The 19,976-nt window shown below is 39.1% G+C and overlaps 2 protein-coding genes across 13 annotated transcripts in view; one reads left to right on the forward strand and one right to left on the reverse strand.

Annotated features, from left to right (window-relative positions):
- Positions 1 to 19,976, reverse strand: part of LOC127497605 (carcinoembryonic antigen-related cell adhesion molecule 20-like) — a 105,388-nt gene that overhangs the window by 65,110 nt on the left and 20,302 nt on the right. The window lies entirely within an intron of this gene.
- On the forward strand, positions 531 to 9,485 carry LOC127497610 (myelin protein P0-like). Of its 2 annotated transcripts, XM_051866208.1 has the most exons (6): positions 531 to 694; positions 3,433 to 3,795; positions 7,648 to 7,756; positions 8,200 to 8,237; positions 8,500 to 8,531; positions 8,655 to 9,485. In XM_051866208.1, the coding sequence occupies exons 1-6, from the start codon at positions 637 to 639 to the stop codon at positions 8,862 to 8,864; spliced, it is 810 nt and encodes a 269-aa protein (XP_051722168.1). In that variant the 5' UTR covers positions 531 to 636; the 3' UTR covers positions 8,865 to 9,485. The 2 variants fall into 2 exon arrangements, with proteins under 2 accessions (XP_051722168.1, XP_051722169.1); XM_051866209.1 differs by lacking the exon at positions 531 to 694 and having other exon boundaries at positions 2,411 to 3,795.

Consider the following 19,976-nt stretch of genomic DNA (forward strand, 5'->3'; position numbering starts at 1 on the left):
TTGATATTCTGTAAATAACACAAGCACCAGCACTTCCTGTCCACGACTCAATGAGGTTACATAATACTGAACCATAAGGTCCATAAAGCATACATTTGAGCAGATTTGTTATATTCAGCAGGCTATACAGTACATTACACAATACTTGTGCTGTTTATTCTCTTTATTTTTATTTTTTTTTTTTTTTTTTTATAAATTTGTTCATTGCCAATTAACTTGTTAAAAAATTTATTTGATTAGTCTGCAAAAAAGATACACTAAATTTGATAGAAATTTAGACTTGAATATGATTGGTCACAGTGTTATAAAATAATGTGTAGTGATTAAAGCTTATAAATGAGCAGTTAAAAATGTCAAATCAATCTTTTTATGCAATGTAAAGATAAAGATACTTTAGATGTAATCTTATTTTAAAATAATAAATCAATTATAAAATGTTATGAAATCAATTATTTGTCATTTTCTTCTTATTAAAGTCATTAAATGTGAATAATTAGAAATTAAAAAGTGCACACCACAGAGTGAGTCACATTAGACAGCTGTTTTTAACTTCCCTTTATGTCTTTGAACAGTTTGAACTTCTTTTATGAGATGGACTGCTGTTAACACGAGTCACTTTAGAAATTAAAGCTCATTATGGACTTACATAATGTATTTATTCCTTTACTGCTGTCTTGTGCCACTGGGTTTACAGGTAAATAAAAACAAGAATTATGTGATATGCTGAAAGTTTTTTGTTGTTGTTGTATTCCATTTTGCTCTAAAATATGCAAGAAAGACATTATGCAGTGAGCTTATTGCATCATTTTTGTTTTCTTGGATACAAATGCAGTGTTAATAATAGTAACTTAAATTAATAACTATATGGTGAAAATCCTTTGTGGAATGATTTTTGTGCCAAATCTTGTTCACACTAAAATGGCTGTCATACAGTATTTATATAGTTTACAGATACTGTCTTTACAATCATTAATCGATGATCATTATTTTAACTCTGAATATCTCTCCTCCCATTGACCTGAAACTCATAATTTTAACTGAATTTGTCGAGATCTCTTAACTCTTTTTATATTCAAGAATCAAACATGGATGATTTGGTTTTGGGAGTTTTATTACTTTTTTACATTTCACAAGAACTCACTAAGAATGTTATATAAATACTTAATACAATAAAATGTTTTGTTGATGATAAATGCATATTAGTCACATGCATATAAGGAAAGCCGATTATGCTAAACTCTTTCTGTGCCTTACTTTTTTCTTTTATAAGCACTTCCTGTCATGCTGTCTTGAGAAATTTCCTGTGCAGACTAAACTGATAAATCAGACTTCCTTAAAATTATCCAAAATTTGAAATAAAAGAATCTGTTTATAATGTATGTTTGCTACATTATAAATAGATTCTTTTATTTCAAATTTTGGCTAAAATGTCTTTCTGATTTCCTCTTAGGGCAGCTGGTGAGGAAGTGTTGCTCTGTCTCCACTTCTCTCTGGTCACAGTACGGGCAGATGCGGCTCTCTCTGGGCAGCCAGTTCTGTCTGTATCTGCCCGTCTCTACAGACAGCATGTGATTGTGTCATTTTACTTCTTAATTTACGGTCTTTCACTGTACTCAGATATTCTGCTGTTGAGTAGTCTCTATTTAGGGCCAAATAACATTTAAGTTTACTTTGTTTTTCTGTTGTTTCAGTCCAATAGGTCAGGTAATTTTCTTTCTGTGCTTTTATAATTTGGTTGGGCCTAATTCTGTGGTTGAGGGTGTCCTGAGGTTGGCTGTTGTTAGTCATGTTAGTTTGTTTTTGCAGTCATCCAGCTCTTTCAGTTCTTTCAGTTCATTCACGGCCAAATTTAGCTTTCCAGTTGCACTTATTTTCAGCCCGAGGTATGTGTAGCTTGTGGCATGATCAATTTTGGTCACACCAAGGGTGAAATTGTGTCTCTTTCCTTGACATCTAGGTCTTTTCTGGAATGTTAGTACTTTAGTTTTGTTACGGTTAATAGTCAGGGCTCAGGTCTGATAGAACCGATGACAGCCCCTTTTCTGTTGGAGACAGCAGGACCAGATCATCTGCATACAGGAGGAACTTTATGTTGGAGTCATGTAGTGTGAGGCCAGGTGCTACTGATTATTCTAGTTGTTTCGCCAATTCATGAATGTAAATATTGAAGAGGGTCGGTGATAGTGGGCAGCCCTGTCTCACACCCCGCCCTTGAGTGAAGAACTCTGTTTGTTTATTGCCAATATTAATAGCGCATTGATTGTTTGAGTAAACTGTTTTTATAATGTTGTATGTTTTACCCCCGATACCTGATTCTAGAAGTTTAGACAGAAGACCTTCATGCCAAATTGAATCAAAGGCCTTCTGGAAATCTACAAAGTAAGCAAAAGTTTTGGTTTTGTTTTGGTTAATGTATTTGTCGATCAGTGTATGTACGGTGAGGATATAGTCTGATGTAAACTTTGTTATAAGAATCTGATCTGACTTTTGCTCAGGACATTGTGCTCTGTAAGGAAGTGTATGAGTCTCGTGTTGGTGATACTGTAGAACAGCTTCCCCAGATTACTGCTCACACAGATACCCCTGTAATTATTTGGATCTAATTTGTCTCCACTTTTGAATATGGGCTTTATGAGTCCTCTATTCCAGGTGTCAGGGAAATGACCAGCACTCAAAACCAAGTTGAACAGTTTTAGTAAGGCCAATCTTAATTTGTGCTCTGTGTTCTTCAGCATTTCATTGAGGATGCCATGTGGTTCACTTGCTTTTTTGATATTTAGGGCCTGGATTTTATTTATCAGTTCATTTTCTGTGATGGGGTAGCCTAATGGGTTTTGGTATTTACCAATTGTATGTTCCATATTGATCATTTTTTCATATATTTGGATTTGTTCTGGGTTCATTTTTATTTCGCTATAAAGTTGTTCAAAGTGATTTTTCCAGGTGTCTCCATTTTGTATGACTGTTTGTTCATGTTGTTTTTTATTCAGGGAATTCCAGTTGTCCCAGAATTTGTTAGAATTTACAGATTCTTCTATAGTTTTTAGCTGATTTTGCATGCACTGTTCTCTCTTTTTTCTGAGTGTATTCTGTTCGGTCAAATTTGCATTCGAGGGGCTAAATATCATGTTACTTGGGATCGCTTGAACCCGCGGACATGAAAAACAACCCGCGGCAACAGTGTAAAAGTAGCCCAATTCTGCAAGAAACCGCAGACTTGGCAACACTGCTCTCTCTCTCTCTCAAATACAAATTCAAAGTGTGCTTTATTGGCATGAAAAATATTACAATGTATTGCCAAAGTATTTCTAATTTTTTCTAACGTCAACATATCAACATACAGTGAATCACATGTACATATACAAGCATAAAAAAGTAGAACAATCAATCAACATTTTAGAATTCTATGAACAATTTCTCTCTCTTTATCAGTACTGCATGGACCGAAAATTTTCACCCATCTTGAGGTTACTGGGTACCAGGGTCATGATGTCACACTGTTGTGCCAGTACATCCATGGAAACTCAAAGGACAACATATCGCAAGTACAGTGGATGTGGAACAATCGGTCCAATAAATATGAAATCATGATCTTTAATATGGACCATGGTCTTTTTCTGCATGACACATTTCTGAAAGACAGAGTCAGCTTCATTAAGAGCTCTCCTCTGATCTATGACGCCTCCATTATCATCAGAGACGTGAGGATGAGTGATCAGGGAGTCTACAGCTGTGACTACACAGCCTTCCCTAGCGGCAGTTATAAAGGACAAACCACTCTTAAAGTGAGAGAAGGTACGTAACTGCTCATTTAAATTTACCAAAGAATCTAAAGAAGTTATTTTTAGTAGAAGGTCTTTTACAATAGACTCTTAGTATTATGTATAAGTAGGCTATTGTCATTTTTAATTTGTCAAAACTCTTTTTTTCTGTTTTTCGAACCCCTTCTCTACACTCTCTAAAAGGAAATGGTTCTTTAAAGGTCCTTTGTAGTAACTGTTCTATTTAGAACCGTATTGTCATGAAGAACCCTTAGAAGCTGAAATGGTTCTTTGTGTTAGAGTTTAGGGTTCTTTATACCTGCCTTTTTGTTTTACAAAGCTTTAACTGTCAAAGCCACCTCATTATTGACTTTCTGGAGCTCAGCCATTCAGTTTCATAGCCTGTCAACACACTCTTAACAGGTAAATGATTTCTTTCTTAAATTGTCTATACATTTTAACTTTAAAATTGTAACTGCTTTTCTACCAATCATGTATTTTACCCTTTTTAATTTAACAGAACATGTAAGTGTGAACAGCTCTGTTCAGTTAAGGATATTTATATTCTCTTCTCCACAAAGTAATAAAGACATTGAATTTATGAACCATATTTTTATCCATATCCATATACTCGGTCACAAAAAAAAAAAAAAAACGTACACACCATGACTTTATATCACTTTTTTCTTTTAAAGGGCTCACATACTGCCCATTTTTGCTAATTTTGGCCTTCTTAAACATAATTGTTGTGTATTTCAGAAGCTGTCACATCCCACAACCTCATCATCTGCAGAGACAAACTGCCACTCACACATAACTATGTGTGAAAAAAGATATTTACAGTTGTGGTCACAATTATTGGCACCCTTGGAAAATATGATCAAAGATGACTATAAAATTAAATCTGCATTGTTTATCCTTTTGATCTTTAATTCATAAAATTAGCAAAAATCTGACCTTTCATTGAAGGAAAACAATTGAAAGTGGGGGGAAAATCACATTATGAAATAAATGTTTTTCTCCAAAACACGTTGGCCACAATTATTGGCACCCCTAGAATTTTTTATGATTAAAATATCTCTGAAGTATATTCCCATTCCTATTTACATATTTTTAGCACACCAGGGTGATCATGAACATGAAATTGTCCAGCCATGACTTCCTGTTCCACTGGAGTATAAACATGAGGAAACACAAAGGCCAAATTCCCTTAATCATTCACCACAATGAGTAAAACCAAAGAATATAGTTCTGATGTGCAGCAAAAGATTGTTGAGCTTCACAAAATAGAAAGTGGCTGTAAGAAAATAGCTAAACCATTGAAAATCCCCATTTCCACTATCAGGGCAATAATTAAGAAGTTCCAATCAACTAAAGATGTTACAAATCTGCCTGGAAGAGGACGTGTGTCTAAATTGTCCTAATGCATGGTGAGGAGGAAAGTTTGAGTGGCCAAAGACTCTCCAAGGATCACAGCTGGAGAATTGCAGAGATTAGTTGAGTCTTGAGCCTCAGAAAGCCTAAAAAGTATTATCAAACAGCACCTACATCCCCACAAGTCGTTTGGGAGGGTTACAAGAAAAACCCTCTGCTCTCATCTAGAAACAATATCCAGCATATTCAGTTGTCAGACAAGACTGGAACTTCAAACGGGACCGGCTTCTATGGTCAGATGAAACTAAAAAAATAGTTTTTTGGCAGCAAACCCACCAGATGGGTTTGGTGCACACATGGATAAAAAGTACCCCATGCCCACGGTTAAATATACTGCTGGATCTTTAATGTTGTGGGCCTATTTTTCTGCTGGAGGTCCTGGACATCTTGTTCAGATACTTGGTATCATGGATTCTATCAAATACCAACAGATAAAAAATCAAAAAGATCAAAATGGATAGATAAAGATAAAGATCAAAAGTATAAACAATGCAGATTTATTTTTACAGTCATCTTTGATCACATTTATCAAGGGTGCCAATAATTCTGACCACAACTGTATATAAAAGATTATTTTTATATATATATATATATATATATATATATATATAAGATATTTCACTGGAACTTGGTCTTTATTACATCTATATCATGTTCAATGTCAATTATTATTTATTAACGTATTCAATTAATAACTGTTAGACCGCTGTCATTTTTGCTACAATTTGCCATGTTAATAAAAAATAAAACTACCTAATTGACACAACATTCTGTTTTTTTTATTTTATTTTATTTTATTATAGAGGATAGAGTAAAAAACACAATATTAATAAATAATATATAAAAAATAATATTAATAATACAAATATTAATAAGAAGATACTACTATACTAATATTGATGAAAATAAACTATTATTAAAATGGTTATTTATAACACCATTAAGGTAGCACTTTCAAAGCATGGTTCTTTATGGAACCTTATAAAAAAGGGTTCTATTTAGCACCAGAAAGGGTTCTAATATATTGTTACAGGCCGAAGAACCTTTACCAAACATGAGAAATGTGCACTTTCTTAAGAGTGCACCTGAACTTAACCATTCTGGGGACTGAGATACTGTAATATCTAGTGAGGATCAAATTTTCGAACCCAACTGGTTCTCGAATTTTATTGGCTGAGCGGCGCTGGGACATTCTCTTTCTGCAGGTTATATAGTTACGCCAGTAGGTGTCGACAGTAAGCTGTCTTTATGAGGGAGTCATTGAATCATTAACTTATCATTCATTCAACACCAATTTATTCAGTATCACCACTGCGTGTTGCTCAGAGTTGCTTTCTTGTCATTTGCTTTTGTCATTTGCAGTTTTTTGTCATTATTTTGTTGGTGGAGCAAAAATAGACAAAGTTACTGGCAATATTGTTTTTATGTATGTAACAGTATATTAACTTCTTGTTTGATGAATTGTTGTGAATGCTAATGGTTTGACTATACGCAAGGCAATTCAACTGCAAACAACGTCACTCTTGTTTGTGTGTCCCCCCTGTAGTCAACGATTTTATGAATATGAATATGCAAATTAGCCCCACCTCCACTCACTCTCACCAGCTCAATGATCCACTCGGTCAACTTTACTGTAGTAGTAAACGCTGCACAATGGCAATTGGAAATACTGGTTTAATTCAGCCATGTTTGAACCAGAAACTGATTCAGAAGAAGAAGTGGAAGAGTGAATTATAAGCTCTTATAAAAGTCAACGTCAGAATGGTAATGTGTTTTATGTATCGCTCTCTACATTGTCGGAAACATAACAGTAATTAATGTGATTAGCCTTTTGCTTGACTACGTTATCAAACAGCTTATAATGTGTTGCTAATGTTACACAAACCATGTTCCCGTTCACTATCTCAGAGCCAGACAGCTGTCTGACAGAAAAATATACCAGGATAAGCTGGATTCTCTTGAGACTCCCTTGCTTCGCAGCATAGTAATGATATGCTACGTGATTGGTTACAAGGTAGTTTGTGACGTAAAAAAACACTGGTGATTTCAAACCGCATTTTTAAAACTCTTTTTTCACTGTTGTTTTAAGGAGAAAATAGTCAGCAATGGTGTTGACCAGCCTCCGAGATATAGACAGAGTTCAGTTTTGCAGTCAAATCTATGGAATTTTATCATCTATTTCATTGTCTGCCAGGTGAAAAATAAGTTTGACATCTGTGACAAGTAATGGTGCACCTCTATAGTGCACACATGGCACAAAGATATTCTTTCTTAGTATTACAAATGGTTTTGTCTTTATAGGTACCATTAAAAAATGAATGAAATCTCGAAATAAGCATGAAAGATAGAAAGTGTGCATTACAATCATGAATGCTCTTTTACCACCAGAGTTCCCACTGATTTGCTAAATTGCTGGTTTAGTACGAGCTCACTCTCGATTGTCTGTCCACAGGCAGTCCTCCTATTCTTTCCACCGCTGAGGCTGTAGGGATTGTGACTGCAATAGTGCTCATCACTATAATTACAGCTGCTGTGGGGTATTTATTCCTGATCAACAGACGGTATGCAACTAGAAAACCTTCAGCATTTAGCCATTTCTTAACTGTAATGTCATAGATCTGCATTGAATTATGACAGATTCATGCCAACAGCCAAATAGCAGAGAAAAAAAAACAAAAAAAAACAGAGCTTTTGCTACACAAAGTGTTAAAATTAACAAATCTGTTTTCGAAAGTTCCCCAATTTTTCATAAAATTAATTTATATATATTAAGATAATAAGATTCATGCATTTGTGTATATTACAGGTAAAACCAAGAAATTGTGGCAGCATTAGACATACTTTTTAAAATGCAGCATACTCCATCATTGTGTTTAACGTTACTAAACCTGGAACTAATAAAAAGGACATACTAATATTAAATAGGGAAGCACAGTAAAACAATACTAAAGTGAGTGAACTGAGATAAAACAACTTTAACATTTCTCTTTTTATGTTTTGGCAGAACTCATGGTAGAAGAGCCGGCAACACTTCCGCTTATTGTAAGTATAAACTTCATGCATGGACTGAAAATCTGTCTTTTTAAAGAAAATACTCAGTGTGAAACTGCAAATATTACTGATTCTTTCATGATTAATTGCTTATGTTCCTTATTTGTAAAATGTGATATAAAAAAAGTAATGGGTCCCAAGGTGGGGGGTATAGGGCTTTACTTCTTTACTTTCTTTTTGGCTAGACTACGGACTCCATTCCTCTTCTTTAAAATAATGCTGTTATTTGACATATGTTTTATCTCCTTACTAGATACAACTCAGACACTTGATGACCTACAACAGGTGAGACTTCCTGCTGCTGTGTTAACAGTCCTGAATCTCATAAACAAGTCATGTGGTATTTCACAAGTGCCAAATAGGCCATGAGCTTCTGTAAATGATTAAAATTCTCTTCACCTGTATTAGGATGTCACATATGTTGATGCCACAATACTGAAAAGAGGCAAAGTCAACAGAAGCACCTTGCCATCTGGGGACATTGAATACGCTGCGGTTTGCTTCAGTGGTCGCTCAGAATCAACGTCACTGCGAGCCTCAACCAATCAGCTGGCTTTAGATGTCCACACACCAGAGGAGGAAACTGTGTACGCACAGGTGAAAAAAGACAGATTTTGAGTACAAACATCATATCCACTGCAGGTTTCTATTGAAGAATTAGGTGTTTGAACAGTAGAGACAGTAAATGGCTGATCACACCAAGGACGATAACTATAACCAGAGGTCTCCAAACTCGGTTCTGGAGGGCCGCTGTCCTGCAGAGTTTAGCTCCAGCCAGCTCCAACACACCTGCTTGAAAGTTTAATGTATGCCTAGTGAGACCTTGATTAGCTGTTTCAGGTGTGTTTAATCGGGGTTGGAGCTAAACTTTGAAGGACAGCGGCCATCCAGGACCGAGTTTGGAGAACTCTGACTATAACTATAAAGTTTTAATAATCATTCTAATCCTAACAATAAGGAAGTCCACACAACCACACCATAGTGTCACCATTATGTCCTGTTCATAAACTTTCAGTTTGTTGTCAATCCTGTCTCGTGTTCCCTGTTCCACATTGCCGCCACTCATCAGTCACCATGGACACTAACGATCCTCACAGCTGTTCATCATTTACCTTTATGCATTTAAGTTCCTGCCTGAGTTCAGTTCATTGTCCGGTATTGTCTATGTTAAGTGTACATGCTGCTGCCTGTTCTTCTGTCTATGGATATTTGTATTATTAAAACTCATTTTGGTTCTCATATTCGTCTTCCTCATCTGCCTGCATGCAACAGTATGTGACACATAGCTATAACGATAACAACAGAGGAGCGATATCGCTGGAATCACTTTTTTTCCATCTGATAAATGATAAAAACATTGACAGCTAATCAGAATCCAGTCAACTTGAGCATTTTAAGCGGCAGATGGCATAACTATACAGCATACAATTGAAGAGTTCAGATGCAAAAGCCTCTAAGTGCCGTCTGAAATTTTCTTCTAAAGTGAGCATTTTTATCAAGCTTGTATGTTTAGGTTCAGTAATTTCACTTTAATGGCAATTAATAGGTCCTTTTCATTGCCATTAAAGGGAAATAACTGAACATAAATTTGCAAGCTTGATAAAAATGCTCATTTTATAAGAAAATTTCAGTTGGCACTTAGAGGCTTTTGCATCTGAACTCTTCAATTATAATAAACAGAAATGTATTGTCCGTTGGTGCGGCACTAATATAGATATTGCTCTTGGTATGAACAGGCCTTAATAATTTGCCAAAATGGCCCAAAAACTGACACTGGCAGTGTTTTGGTAAAAAGTGTGCTTGTTCTCTTTTTAGAAGTAGACTTGAGTCTATGTGCAGTCTAGCAAAAGTCACAAGTCTTGCAACTTCTTAAAACTACAGAAATGTGCTGATTACAAGACATACTCATTTTGAACATGCATTCCTAAGCGTTCCTTTATTTTCATTTCTTTGTTGGCTTTGATTTCAATTTAGAGTAACAAAATTGTCTGCAGAAAGCAGAAAAACACAATCCAGTCTGTACACAGCATAAGGGGTACACAGCATTGAGAGGGTTGAAAAAAAATGAAAACTGCATGTTGTTAAAGACAAATTAACATATTTTTAACATGGTTGAAGATTCCCCATCAACCCCTAAAACTGACCCCTTGACCTTGATGCATTCATTTAAAATAACTTCTTCACCTCAAAATGTAATATTAATGTAAATAACCATCATTTTATAATGCAATACACCTTTGTATAGAGTTTTATTTAAAAAAAAAAAAAAAAAAACTATTAAAAAGAGGTTAGGAGACGTTTTAGAACATCTGTGTTTCTGCTATTTCCTTCCTACTTTCATCAGTCGTTTTTCAGTGCATGTAATGTGTGTGGAAAAATATGCATATGTAAGTTGAACCACAACATCAGATGTCTGACTTTCTGTTTCTAAAAACACTGATCTGTGGTAAATGTAGCGTGTGCAGATTTGGGCTGAGGTATGTGGTGTGATTTCCAGCACTGTTTATGAACTCACAAGTTCTTGCAGACCGATCAAAGTCCACGTTTTAATGAACACACAGCTCCTCATGTCCAATAACACACATATTCAGGCAGAATTGATCTCCTCGGTATCAATAAAGTATCTCTATTTTTAATTTCCAATTCAGACAACACAACCCCAGAAATAAATTACGCAGACATAGAATTTAAAAATAAGTATTTTACAGAAAAGTAAGAATATCTGTTTAGAATATCTTTTTAATTAACAAGTTAGCATCTTTGGTAACCTACTGTAGTGTGACTGATATTGGCGGTCGCAGGAGAGAGGCCGTACCTCGTCTGTTTCAGCTGATTGGTGTGTGGGCGACACAAACTCCATCACAGCCACAAACACAGCAATAATCAGGCCACAGATTAACACCACAAATATACCACCAATGTTCTCCATCCCAAGACCTGCAACAGTGAATTAAACACTTTTAATAAATCTGCATCTATGACAATTTTTCATCACAGACATAGAAATATTAAATATGCATTCTTAAAGCTGGCACGGATTGGAAATTCATTATTTATAGATACTACGATTTATATACTACAATTTTCTAAATGCATGTTACTGATCTTTATGCATTTCATTTTTAAAAAAAATTGTTTTGACCTAATAATTTTAAATTAAAATGTCACTTGATATTCTAAAAATGTCAGACTTCTCCCTGGTGATGTATGCATATGAAAACTTAGGCAGTTGACTTGTTGCCTCACTGCCTTATAAGCAATGACTCTGCAGGCAGCGTTTGCACACTAAGGCACCTCATGAAACTGACTTCAGACAGTCTTCTGAGGCAGCGAAACGGTTTATGATCTACAGCAAAATAGAGCAATCTTTGGTGATAACTAAACAAATATTTAACTACTATAATAATTTCTTGCTAGAAATGACATCAGAAGTGGAAAATGTTGGTCAAAAACGTCTCGGTTACATATGTAACCCTCGTTCCCTGAAGGAGGGAGCAGAGACGTACGTTGGAACTGCCCAACGAAATTGGGGATTGCTTTGAAAGACCAATCTACTTCGAGTGCCAATGTACATTGGCATGCGATAATCGCATCTACCTGCTCTGCCCTGCAGCGCGGGTATAAATGAGCAGCAGGTGCGTCGCATATTTGCTTTTCCGCTGAGGAGCCGAGCTAGTGACTCGGCCATACAGCGGAGGTACAACGACTGTGGCGACGGGACGTACATCTCTGTTCCGTCCTTCAGTGAACGAGGGTTACATACGTAACCAAGACGCTCTTTTTCAGGAATTGGGGATATCTACCAACACGCCACTGATGCTGGCCCTTCCAGCGCTCTGCTTGAGACTCCTTGTCCGCCCCCAACTGTTGGAGCAGAAGTCAGGGCTCTAAGCAGAGAAGGTCAGTCACTGCTGTTCTGGGAAACGCTGGGAAAGCGTGCCCTTGAAAGGAAGGGGACACTGCGGAGGCCACATCCTGCCCATAGCAAGGTGAAATGTGGCGGTTACACATATGGACTAGCCAATTAGGGTAGTACAACATATGTAAGTCTCTGAGGTGTGGTTTCAGCCTAGTTCTAGGGGGAGAAAAGAACACCAGCAGAGACGACAGAGCGGGCTCTGTTGAGGAAGACACAGGCTAGCCGGACTGGGTAGCCTTACTGTGGAAGAATATGCATATAGGATCGCCGCAGGGATCACTACATATGGACACCCATCCTAACACAGGTTTCACAATGCATACGAGTGTAGGTCTGCCATCAGACGCTCCACCACAAACTCTACTGGAGCAATAGACGCACGTATCCGGCCCAGCGGGCGGGAGTGGCATTGCAAGCCAACACTTAAAACGGGTCCTTCCTGCTACTGGCCACTGGGGGCGAATACACAGGAAGATGCTGGTTCTACACGAAGGCTGAAGAATCTAGCGAACGTGTTGTGAAGCCCAGCCCACAGCTCTACAAATATCTGTCAGCGAGGCGCCTTGTGCCAGTGAAATTTCCAGAGATCTGGACGTGGGTGCCATAGGGTGCCCCGTCTCTGAGAAAGCAGGTCCTTCCTCAGAGGAATGGGCCGAGGAGGGGCTGTCACAAGGAGCGCGAGTTCCAGGAACCAGGTCCGGTTGGGCCAGTATGGCGCAACTAACAAGACCTGCTCCTGCAACTAACAAGAAGGCTCCGGAGCCAGCTGTGTGCCAGTGCATCCGTGCCGAGGGTGCTCTCGGTCAGGGAATAAAACAACTGGCCATGGGTCAAGTCCAGAAAGTTAAACAGGTCTACCTGCGCGGCTCCGAAGAGGTCCCATATCAGCTGGCCCACCTGGGGATGGAGTTGCCACTCTCCCGGAAGCGCAGGCTGTCGAGAGAGCTCGTCGGCTGCACGATTGAGCACACCAGGGACATGAATGGCATGAAGCGACCTCAGATGCTTCTGACTCCAGAGGAGGAGATGGCGGGTGAGTTGCCACATGTAATGGGTGGTTGATGTATGCAACAGTCGCAGTATTGTCCGTACGGACCAGCACATGCTTGCCACGTAGCAGTCTTTTGAGGCGGCCCAGCGCAAGACTTACCACTAGCAACTTAAGGCAATTGATGTGCCAATCCACAGACCCGACATTACATGCCCATTGTACGTGGCCCCCCAGCCTGAGGCAGAGGCATCTGTGAATACCACAGCATGCCTGGACACTTGTTCTAGGGGGACTAGGGGGATACTTGTTCTAGAAGGGCCTCATATGAAGCAACACGAGTTACTACGGATGTCATATGCTTCAGAAGCCTCTAAAAAAGTTTCAGTGGGGCCGCTGTCCTGCCTCTGAAGGAATTCAAGCAGTTCAACACTGACTGGACATGCTCTTCTGTGAGTCGCGCTGTCTGGTTGACCGAGTGCAAACGACAGCTACAGCCCAAAGGGAAACAGGTCGACCGCTGCAAACCAATCTCAGGGACGGTCAAGATTGGTCAGAGCCCATTGCCTTTCTTGGGTACAATGAAGTAGGGGCTGTAGAACCCCATCTTCATATTGGCTGGAGGGACCGGCTTGATTGTGCCTTTCGCCAATAGGACTAGATTTAATAGATTTAATGGTGTTTATTAATAGATTTAATGGTGTTTGAGATGGGTGGCGCCGTCTCCCTGCGAGGACTCGACATTACAGTAGAGCTAGCTGTGGAGGAGATTGTTTTTTTTCGCAGGGGACAGACGCCCTTGGTGATGAGCAGACTGAGGGACAGCCCATGAGTGCATCGGGGCAAGCTCTTGACTACCTCAGCCTGCTACTGGACTGCGGAGAACTGCTGGGCACAGAACTTGACAGTGTCGCCGAAAAAAGGCCACCTCGTAAGATGGGGGCATCGAGGAAGCGTGCTTTTGGCTATATCTCGCACCTCTGCAAGGTTTAGCCAGGGGGCGCTTCTGAACCACCAAGGTAGACATTGTCTGGCCGAGGGCCTGCGCTGTGACATTAGTCACCATGCGCAGGTCAACCCCAGCTCAGAACTACCCTTGCGCATTATGAGTGCTTTGGCCTTCCATAGTCTAACAGGGTGGCCAACGCATGCAGGGCAGAGGCGGCCTGCCAGTAGCACTGCCACCCCACCAACGAGGGTAGTGAGAGAGGAAAAACTTTTTATGCAGATTTTGGCCCTTTTGGTGTTCTGTATTTTGGCACCAATATGGTTCCATACTGCAAAGTTTTCCATGCACATCTGGGAAAAAACGCACAGGGGTGGGCAAGGCAACTTACTGCACCCCTGTGACCCGGGAAGCATGGCTGTCAACTCTGAATCTGATTCAGCATGAGCACACAGACACCATTACAGTGCACATCAGCCCTCTTTCCAATGTAGCAATCGACATCTGATCCTCAGCTGGATCCCCGAATGAAATGCTAGGTCCCCCATGAGAAGGACCAGCAATCCCATCTGGAAGCTGGCAGACAAGTGAGACAGTAAACAAGGCCTTTAGACTTGCCGGCACATGGCGTGCTGAGCGCTCAAGCCCTTATAAGAAAGACAAGACGAACAACGCGCCGACGTGGTCATGCTCTCATGTGAGAACATAAACCACCCACGGACGCAGTCTCAGCATGCTTGCGATGCGATAGAGGAGTGGGGAGCCCACGGAGATGTACTCGGCGGAGAAAGCCCCACTGTAAACCTTTAGGTCACCAAGGCTTATTAGCCGAAATAGCCCTTTTCTGGTGGCCACCAGAAGAACTAGATCGGAGAATAGGCAAAGGGACTCCACCTCATTTGAAGCACTCGAGTCTCAACCGCGCATCTAGAGCGCCGAACAACGTGCTGGGTTGCCTTGACAACCCGCGCCATCAGCCGGCAGCTGAAAAAGATGCAAGAACAAACCGTGTATGCTCTTTCAGGAATTTGCTCTCTGTGGTGCTGAAGCGCACATGGCTGCGGCAACACAAACAGGACGATAGTGCAAGCCTGTTGTGAGCACTCACACTCTCATTGAAGGTGCTACCTCTTTAAGCTGAATTTACAGCAGACTCATTGAAGGCGCACACTCGGGGAGAGCTGTGAAAACCGCTGTTTTTGTCTCGCTCTCTTGTAGGGTGACCACCCGTCCCGCTTTGCGTTGTACCGCACAGCATTTTCACCTCTTATCCCGCACGTCGCATATTGAGAAAATGTCCCGCATTTTCATCAGTCTGTTGGTTTTTAATTATCATATTACGAAAACGTGCGTGCGTTCTTTTTCTTTTTAAAGAAAGAATTTTATTTATTATTTTTGCTGCGTAGTTTTTCACTTATATTTAACAGCGCTTCGACAGACGTAACATCCCGCCTTACACAAATACAACAGCCGTTTTTTAAATCTTATCCAAGGGTTAAAAAAAGAAAGGAGTAAACACGATCACTAGTGGGTTGTGACGGCTGTCAATCAAAATGTGGAGCGAAGTTGGACTTGGTCAGAACTGTAAAAAAAAAAAATAGTTATCTGCATGATGCCTGCTGTCTTTGGGCTCAGTGATGTTGAATTTAAATGACATGTAAAATAAAGACATGTTATGTTACATTGTGATGTAATGGTGTTTTCTGGAAGGGACTAAAGAACAAAGTATTTTTATCAGCTGAAAGGCAGAATACAAATGTTTTTATTAAGTTGGATACAGCTTCAGGTTATATTTTAGTGTTGGTAACATGTCCCACATTGTCCCACACAAACTTAGTAATCGTTCCACATTTGGTTTGTTTGATGGTGGTCACCCTACTCTCTCATGAGATCGCAACCACCGCTGTCCGCGCTGTCACACCCGCACCAGCTCGCAGAGGCTCCTTCCTGAAGAACGACTCGTCTGAGTTAAACACTCTCAGTAAATTTGCAGAGCAGGAACAACACATCCGCTCGGCTCTGAAGTGAAAAGCAAATATGTGACGCACCTACTGCTCATTTATACCCGCGCTGCAGGGCAGAGCAGCTGGATGCAATTATCGCATGCCAATGTGCATTGGCTTGTTTTTGTTACACTTGAAGTAGATTGGTCTCTCAAAGCGATCCCCAATTCGTCGGTCAGTTCCCACGTACATCAAACATTGAACACCGATTGAAAGGGAATGTACATTTACACACAAACTGACCAGAAACCCCACTTTTAGACACCATCTTTCTTTTTCTAGCTCAACTGTCACCGAATGGAAAGCATAGGATTGTGGGATATCAAAGGCAGCGAAGGATACATCTATGCTGCATTCAAAAATTGATCAGATGAAGATATCTCAGGAGACAGGAATTGAAGCTAACGATGGACTCGGACGTGCCTTGATGCCTTCCTACCTTGGAATGCATCCTCCAAAGGCAGCATTTTTAAGTTTTCAGATGCAGCCATCTTCAATCATTTAGTCTGCTTAAACCCCACCTATTTCTTACAGTCAACTTTAAGCTCACATTCAGATCTGCCTCAATCTAATCAACAACTATTCAAGTTCCTGTCGTACAATTATTATTATTTTTTTTTTTAATTTTCCAATAACCCGTTTAACTTCGATGTACGTCACAATATGGAAGAGAATGGTCTATACTTCCATTCCATCTTGACTTTAAACACACACAAAACTGCTTGCAGGTGACAGCTACCGTGTGAAACCCTCTGTAAAATCCTGCCCCCATGTGTTTTGGAACCTGGTAGCTGGTTTCTAGCCGTTATGAGCTGGTTCAAGCTGGTAGATTGTTTCTTGTCATCTTGGACTAAAAACAAACTAGCTCCTTGCTGGTTTATAGAACTATCAGCTGCAATAATGTAGCTTGTCGACCAGCTAACATGTTCTGAACACAGCTACCAGTTCCAACTGGATATTTCAGCAGAGATGAGACTGGGAGGAAATTATTGCATTAAAGTGCAGGAAAGGTTCAGCCTTTGGCACGGTGGTCTTCCTCTTTGGGACACTGCCCTCCCTCCCACCATATTCTCTTCAGAATCTCCAACCTGTTATTCTCTTGTAACTGCAGCACTGCCAGACTGATCTCATCTCTGAAAGGAGAACCTGGGAGACGGAATAATGCAGATGTATGCGTTCTGCTACTGTACATTGCATGTGAAGCTTCCATTGTAACTATGTACATTTTTCTTTTGTTTTTACAAATTGAGGGATGAGTTGACAATTTTCTGTGGTAATTATTTCCCTCTCTCTTACCCAGAGGCATGCCGATGCCATAACCCTTGGTGTCCAGCAGGCCTCCGATCTGGGTGAGGTTGCAGTTGAGGCTGCGGTGGTACTCGTTCATGGTGCTCTCAAGGAGGAAGGCATATTTAGAGTTCAAGACTCGTGCGATGCCCTCCTCTGTGCTCTTCACAAAGACACTGGGCTGCTTAGAATACATGTAGTTCCACATCCGCTGATACGTTTGATAACGGGAGTTCTGAGAGAGGAGAGGAGAGGGTCTATCATCAGTGTATGCATCATAAATAAACATTTAAACACTATTTGACATGCACAATAACAAACACAAAGAAAACAGTGACACACACACACACACACAGATGACAAAAACACTTGAGCAAACAAAAAAACTGATAAGAAAATACACAGTCAGTAAGCCAAGGGTAATCTACACGATATCCATACGCATATGCAAATATATGCCTGCTGGCACTTTCCATTAATATGGTGCAAAACTGAGCCTAAAAATATTTTTTAAAAATTCCCTTTTCAACAGATGCTCAGTGAAAGAATCTGCATAAAGCATTAGAGGCACAAATCTCAAGCTTTTTTGCTATGACACCTGTTAGATAAGTTAGATAAACTTAAACACATCAAATGTCTGTATTCCACACAAAATCTTTTGAATTTATAATTATAATTCAACTTATTGTTGTTCAGTCATGACAACTCTCGCAGTGATTTATAACCAGCATTTATTGGCATGGGGCATGGTATGTACGTATGCTTGAATTTGGTGGACGAGATCTGCTACGCCGCTGCTGCTGAGCAAATATGAGGATTTGTTCAGCTTAGTTAAAATAACAAACATAATAAGGAAACATGCTGCTGCAAGAATATTAATGAAGACCCATAGCAGATCTCTACAGGTGAAACTGGGGAGGAGGAGGGTAAAACAAGAGTTTCGTGACTAAACTATGGACTTTTTAATTATTAACAAAATGCAATTATAACATAATTTTCAGCTTTGTACCACATTTTTATGCAGTCCTGCCACTGTATTCCACCAATAAAAAAAAAAGTATAATACAATTTTGATGCTCAGGACGTGACATCATTTGGATAATTTCTACAGCATGACAATTACATAATAATATTACATTTTCTCAATTTTAGTCTTGACAGCTTATGTCAAATTTTGTCTGCAACTAATTGAAGAACAAATATTTTTCTTTAATTTATGGCAAATTTATACAAGTTAATCAATAACTATAAACCATTGTTTGGTCCCAAACTGGAGATGGCTTAATTTAGGTTAATTTTGCAAACTTGGGGTATAGTAAACTTTTACGCATTTTTTAAATGTTATAAAAATTGTATTTTTAAATTACATCAATAAAGATGTTTTAAAGTCAACATGAAATTAAAATCCACCCTATCTATTTTCTAAATGCTTGTTATTGATCTTGTTGTAAGTGATTCAGCCATTGATATATATTTCAGGGGCGTTTCTTTCAAGGAGGCAAGGGAGGCAGTGCCTCCTCGAAAAAAAATTACAGAAATAGAACAAAGCAAATATTACAAAATGTGACCTAAAAAAAATGTATAAATGACTCATTGGTCCAACTTTATATTAGGTGTCCTTAACTACTATGTACTTACATCAAAAATAAGTACAATGTACTTATTGTGTTCATATTGTATTGCAAAACACTTTTGCTGCTATTGAGGTAGGACAGGGATAAGGTTTGGTGGTATGGGTAGGTTTAAGGGTGGGTTAATGTGTAAGGGATTGGTCAACAGTGTAATTATAAAACATAATTAAAGAAATTAATTACAGATGTAATTACATGCAGGTATTTTTAAAATATAAGTACAATGTAAAAACCATGTATGTACACAATAAGTGCATTGTATCAAATGATTCAATTCAATGTAAGTACATTAGTTATGGCCACCTAATATAAAGTGGGACTTACTCATTTTTCTAAAGTAATGTTGTCCAACTGCGACACCAGCAAGTAAAGTTACAGCGAGAAGCCGAGCCTCTCTTGCCTCCCCTGAGCCCATTGAGTTTTAACAGACCCCCAAAGCATGCGGTGGGTTTGGTGGGGGTAATTGAGAATGAAAATGGGAAAGTCATGTTAGAGGAGGCAATGCCTCCATCGCACTATGGTTGGATATGATTGGTTATGATTAGTTTATGCGATAAATCTCGTCTCGTTTTCTTGCATGTTCGCAAATCAGTCTGAATAAAAAATATTTTGGCGTTAATGGGAGGACTAATTAAAAAGTAAGTAAACAATTCCACTTAGATATCACCATTTTATGATCAAAATCTAACTTGAAATGGCCTGAAAACATGACGGCTGTGGGGGCTGTGTTTAGTGAGCAATCAGCTTAGGGAATTTTCGTGTCTGTGAACAGTGCGTTTACTGCTGATGAAAATAAGTTGACTATTCAAAAGAACAGCTGAACATCAGTTCACAAATAAAACAGACAGAAAATCCCCACCCTGCATTGTTTTTGTTTTTTTTTCTATTTCAATCATTTTTGTTAAAAAAAAAAAAGTTTCACTTTCAACTGTAAATATGTTCTAAATGTTGGTAAT

Source organism: Ctenopharyngodon idella, chromosome 16, assembly GCF_019924925.1.
Source record: "Ctenopharyngodon idella isolate HZGC_01 chromosome 16, HZGC01, whole genome shotgun sequence".
Lineage (NCBI taxonomy): Eukaryota > Metazoa > Chordata > Actinopteri > Cypriniformes > Xenocyprididae > Ctenopharyngodon > Ctenopharyngodon idella.